The sequence below is a fragment of the Pistacia vera genome, unplaced genomic scaffold (assembly GCF_008641045.1).
Source record: "Pistacia vera cultivar Batoury unplaced genomic scaffold, PisVer_v2 Contig175, whole genome shotgun sequence".
Taxonomy (NCBI): Eukaryota; Viridiplantae; Streptophyta; class Magnoliopsida; order Sapindales; family Anacardiaceae; genus Pistacia; species Pistacia vera.
The window spans coordinates 64,439-69,787 of NW_022195844.1; the positions used below are offsets into that span (position 1 = coordinate 64,439).

General features: G+C 32.5%; 1 protein-coding gene across 1 annotated transcript; it reads right to left on the reverse strand.

The window, feature by feature from the left end:
* Nucleotides 1-2,305: 2,305 nt before the first annotated feature.
* Nucleotides 2,306-3,957, reverse strand: LOC116126137 (mRNA turnover protein 4 homolog). The gene is made up of 4 exons (XM_031411841.1): nucleotides 3,881-3,957; nucleotides 3,712-3,788; nucleotides 2,779-2,863; nucleotides 2,306-2,617 (listed from the first exon to the last, which is right to left on the reverse strand). The coding sequence occupies exons 1-4, from the start codon at nucleotides 3,927-3,929 to the stop codon at nucleotides 2,586-2,588; spliced, it is 243 nt and encodes an 80-aa protein (XP_031267701.1). The 5' UTR covers nucleotides 3,930-3,957; the 3' UTR covers nucleotides 2,306-2,585.
* Between the last annotated feature and the right edge of the window lie 1,392 nt (nucleotides 3,958-5,349).

Sequence of the window (5,349 nt, forward strand, 5' to 3'; positions counted from 1 at the left end):
CGCAACGCAGACATCTAGAGGTACCAATGCTCGAGTGTTTACAGTAGCCCAAGTGAAGCTGAAGCCAGCCCATCCGCAGTTACTGGTCAGTTATTATTTCATTCAGTTCCTCTTTATGCATTAATTGATTCTAGAGTCACACATTCATTCATTACACATGGGATTTTAGAGAGATTAGGTTTAAAACCTATTAGAGTGGATTGTCCCATTAAGATAGAGTTACCAGATGGTATTAGTGTAGTAACTCAAGAGATGCTTCTAAGGGAGTCCGTAGTGATCCATGGAAGGGAGTTGCCGGTGGATTTGATAGTATTTGATATGCTTGATTTTGATGTTGTTTTAGGCATGGATTTCCTGGGGAGGTTTGGAGTAGAGATTGATTGTCGGAGAAAGAAAGCAAGATTTAATCTTGATGATGGAGATAAGTTTAATTTTGGCGAGGGTCACCAACTTAGTATGTTAATCAGCAGTGTGAAGGCNTTTCTATTTTGAGGCTACTACACAAGGTATTTGGTTGAGAAGTTTCATTTATGGGCTTGGAGTTTTGAGTCTATCTCTAGGCTGATAAAGTTGTATTGTGACAATTCAACTGTTGTGTTCTTTGCTAAGAAAAATAAGAGTGGAGGTCGAAGTAAACAGATCAACATTAAATACTTAGCAATAAGGGAGCACTTTAAAGCCAAAGAAGTGGTCATTGAACACATACATACTGAGAAAATGATTGTTGATCCTTTGACAAAAGGCATACCACCAAAGACGTTCAAGGATCATGTAGTTCAAATGGGACTACATTCCAATTTGTCACTTTGAGAGGTAATACTTTCATTCTCTAAAACTTTGTAATTCATCTTGTTTTCTCTTTAAGTTGTATACATTTTGGTTGGAGAATAACAAACATTCTAGTCGACCTGGAACAGATATTTGAGGTTTGTTCATAGAGTGATTTTCCACATTTTGAGTTTATTTAGAAAGAGAAAAATTGAATAGTAATACATAGAAAATAATACTTGTTTAAAAGAGACTTACGGCTATAATTAATGCAATTCTATTTTTCTAATTAAACATAAAGAATATAAACCTATTGTGTTGTGAATTATGTAATAAAAGTTTGGACCAAGTGGAAGAATGTTAGAATTTTAATTAATTAATATTCATTTATTAAAATTACTATTTGGTCCTACACTTTTATATTGTAGTTTTATAAATAATTAACTGTTGAGCAATTACTTAGCAGTTTAGAAGTTATCCCCAACAATTATCTTTGATGGAAATACTTATGCGTACTTTAAAAGGGGAACAGTTACAGGTCCTCAATACATACAATTAATTATCTGATATTCTCAAAACCATTGTTATGAGAAATTACAGTACATTGAAAGAATCTGTAATCTTTGAAGAAGACAATAACAACAAATTGCTATGGTTGGAGGTTAGTGTTAATTTGTTTCTGCTAAAATTTTATATGAACATGTATATGAATTTATATAATTGGTTATATGAATGTTTATGGATATGAATGAAAATTTGTTTAACGAAGTTTCCATCAATGAAGAGATACGTATAGGTTTTGTTCCATCAATGAAGCCCTTTAAATTAGTAGCTTAAGTTTCTAGGGTTTAATTTGAGATTATGAATTTAAATTTTCGTTGGAACAGTGAAATTAAATGAAAAAAATGAGAAAGTGTTTTTTTGTTGCTCGGTTTAATAGTATTATCAAAATGTTTTTTACACTTAAACCTTTGTATTGTTAAATATAATGAACGTTTGTTAAAAATGTGTGGGTTTATTTGTTAGAATCATATTCTGTCATCTGTTGGGTGAAATTTTACCAAGCATAAACCTGATTATTGAAATTCTTATTACTGCTGCAAGTGATAATAATTAAACCAAAAACTAAAATTTGGGAGCGGTGTACAGCTACGCAAATTGGAATTGCCGTAATTTCCACAAACGTCGTTTGGTTCGGCATTCTGCAAAACTGTAAAGAATAAAATGTAATACTTTCCATCAAATTTAGACCAATATTATTTAGTACAAGCAGGGCAGAGCTTTTAACGGCAAATTCAAAAAAAATTACATACGCATTGAGTTTCATACTGCAAATATTCAAATTTTACACTTTGATCACTCTCATTTGGTAATCTTTACATTTTTACCTTCAAAAATAATTTTCTAACTCCATTGGCTGTCATAACTTCATGTCTCCCTGAATATAAAGCTTGCCTCATAAGCTTTTCGTTTTCTTATGAAATGTGCCTTAGTTTTATTAAAAATATGAAAAATCAGAGAATAAACCAGAGAATTGTTAAATAATTTAATAATTCCTCAAGTGGAATCGATCATTTTTTGTCATAGAGCTACTATTTACCAAGAAAAGGGAAAGTCTTTCAACCCAAACTTATCAACTCAAGCAAATTAATCCTAATTGGCCGCACACACAAAATAAGATATCAAAACTTCTACTAATAGTGTGTGGACACAACCCAAAACCCAGACACAACATAACTAAGAAATCATAGTACAAAGATCACATCAGCATTCCAGGCATATTCAACTTGACTAGTACGTGAACCTAAACCATTCTATTATGCTGATTCAACATCGGATTCATCAAGTCCTTCTCTATAANTGTTTTAAAATATTTAAAGTGCATTTGTTAAAATACTATTCTAACAACATTCCAGGCATATTCAACATGAATAAAGAAGTAAAATCTTCAAATTGTACATGAACCTAAAACATTCCATTATGCTGATTCAACATCCGATTCATCAAGTCCTTCTCTATAAAGTTCAAAATCATCTGGACTCCATCGGCAAATTAGGTGAAGTTTGAAGGTAGCCATCTTGATCCCCAACAAACGCTGCAAAAAAAGAAATATAACAGGTCAATCACATGTCAATTTCCCAAGGAACAGGGTATATTACAACCACAGTGAATATTAAAAAGCACACGATAGCAATTATATCATACGAAATGACCGGGAAATAACTTTGACAGAGGTTAATATAACTACCGCTTCATGCATTCACCCAATTAATCATAACCATAAAATTGACAATGGGAGCATTAGGGGGGAAAAAAAGGGAAGCTGCAGCTAGTTCCAGCATTTGAAACACAAACAATTACAAAGGGAAAACCCTAAATTGAAGCAAAGAACATTCCCTGGTGTTAACATGCCAAAAATTTTACGACATTAAAATAAAATTGCAAGTTTTAAATATGGAATATACTAGGATGCTTTGATCCTAAGGATCGATATAATACTGCAATACCAAGTCATATTGCTAGGACTAATATCATAGATGACGACATTAGTGTGCTGCATATAGAATATACAAATAGCACTACTGTTAAACACATTAAAAAGCGTTACTTTTTTCACTAAGTTGAACCAAAATAACACAGAGAAGGCAAAAATTGAATAAAGACTCAAAAATTTATGAGTAATGTTATAACCACCGACGGTATTGCACCGAATTTGTGCACCGAATGACGTGACAAAATCCTGACCGTTAATTAATATTAAGTTAAAATTAATCAACAGTCAGGATTTTGCCACGTCATTCGGTGCACAAATTCAGTGCACTATCGTCGATGGCTGTATTATTTTCCAAAATTTATTAACAAGAATCAAGCACCCAGTGCTGCCAAGCTAGGGACTCCCACAATACTATAACTTAAAAAATAAGCTAAAAGACCAGAACATACCAGTATGCGAGCTGACTCGGGTGATATAGGCTTTCCCTCTTCACACACAACAAAATCTGAAACAAGTTCCACCACACCTGTGCAGCAAGAATAAAATTAATATTCAAACATAACTTTTCCTATTTAAATGTATGACGCAGAGCAGCAAGAAGAAAGCAATAAGGCTCACCTTTGTTTAGCCGAACAGGCATCCCTTGCTTTCTCAATAAGGGCTCCATCTCACGTGTAACTGTTCAGGAGGACCTGAAGAAAGTTCCTCTGAAAATTTTGAAAGCATGCAAAAGATTTAAAGTCCAGAACACAAGAAAGTATATCATGTATTCAAATAATGCTAACAAATCACTAATGATTCAGACCAAAAAAAAAAAAGGCATTAAGTTGAAGAGATCATAGCATTATGACCATAAAAAGTTGTATGAGTATCAAGAAACTTTGAATCTTCAAATCATCCTTCCTCAGTCATCAACAAAGGGATAGACTTGTGTTTTATACTAATACATATATGCAAACCTTTTCTGTTGCATGCTTCATGTCCTTGCAAAGTCATATTCTTCATACTTATTAAATAAGCTGCAAAACGAAGAAAGTAAATGAAGAGTGAAAAATATAACACACGGGAAGCAAGATATAACAAAATATACAAAGATTAATTTTAAATTGAATGGGAATGCATTAAAAGCGTCCATTAGCGTTACAAGATTCAATTAGGTAATTCTCCAAACACATTTCATAAAGTTTAACATAAACAAGTGGGATCATAGCCCTCTATTCTATACCTTGTTAATCAATTCAAAATCATTGACAAGAACAGAAACTTAAATCTTTCCATAGATTTAATTATTAAACTTACTAAAAAGAATCATTGCCATCCAACAATACATTCCCACCAAATCAAATAAATAAAAAACCCCAACGGGATATATATATACTCCAAAAAATTACCTCTCGACCTTTTTTCTTTCGACATATTTGTCAAAAAAAAAAAAAAAAAAAAAAAAAAAAAAAAATTAAAAGCAACGGGATATATATATATAACTCCAACAATACATTCCCACCAAATCAAATAAACATCTTTGTGTTCTCTCCCTTTCTTCTTCGTCTTTGACAAAGTAACTGCAATTCGTTCATTTATAAACATTACATCAAAATTACATAAAATTTTAAGTTAATGAAAAACGAGACAAAGCCTACCTGCTCGGTCACGCTTCGACTTCGGCATATCGTTAACAACTGAAACGGCGTCGTTTTCTCTGCTATTTTCTTTGCGTTTAGGGTTTTAAGAAGTCTCTGCAATTGTCTTCTTCAGGGTTAGGGTAGTTACAAATTTTTGGATTACGATAAAAAAAGAAATTTAATATAAAGAATGGGCTTGAGATATATATCAGCTAAATACACCCCTAGATACTTTGAAGTGCCCATTCGGCTAAAGAGAGACCAGGAAAGTATACTTGCGTTTGTACTATGTTAAATGAAACTTTAATTAATTAAAAAGAGTGGTGTTATTTAAGCCCATTAAATCTCTTTCTAAACCTCTAACTAAATAAGATTTATTAGATAAAATTATATATCTACTCCTATATGGGTAAGAATCCGTGTTGGGCCTAGATTAAGCCCAACCACATTTGGGTGTACACCATA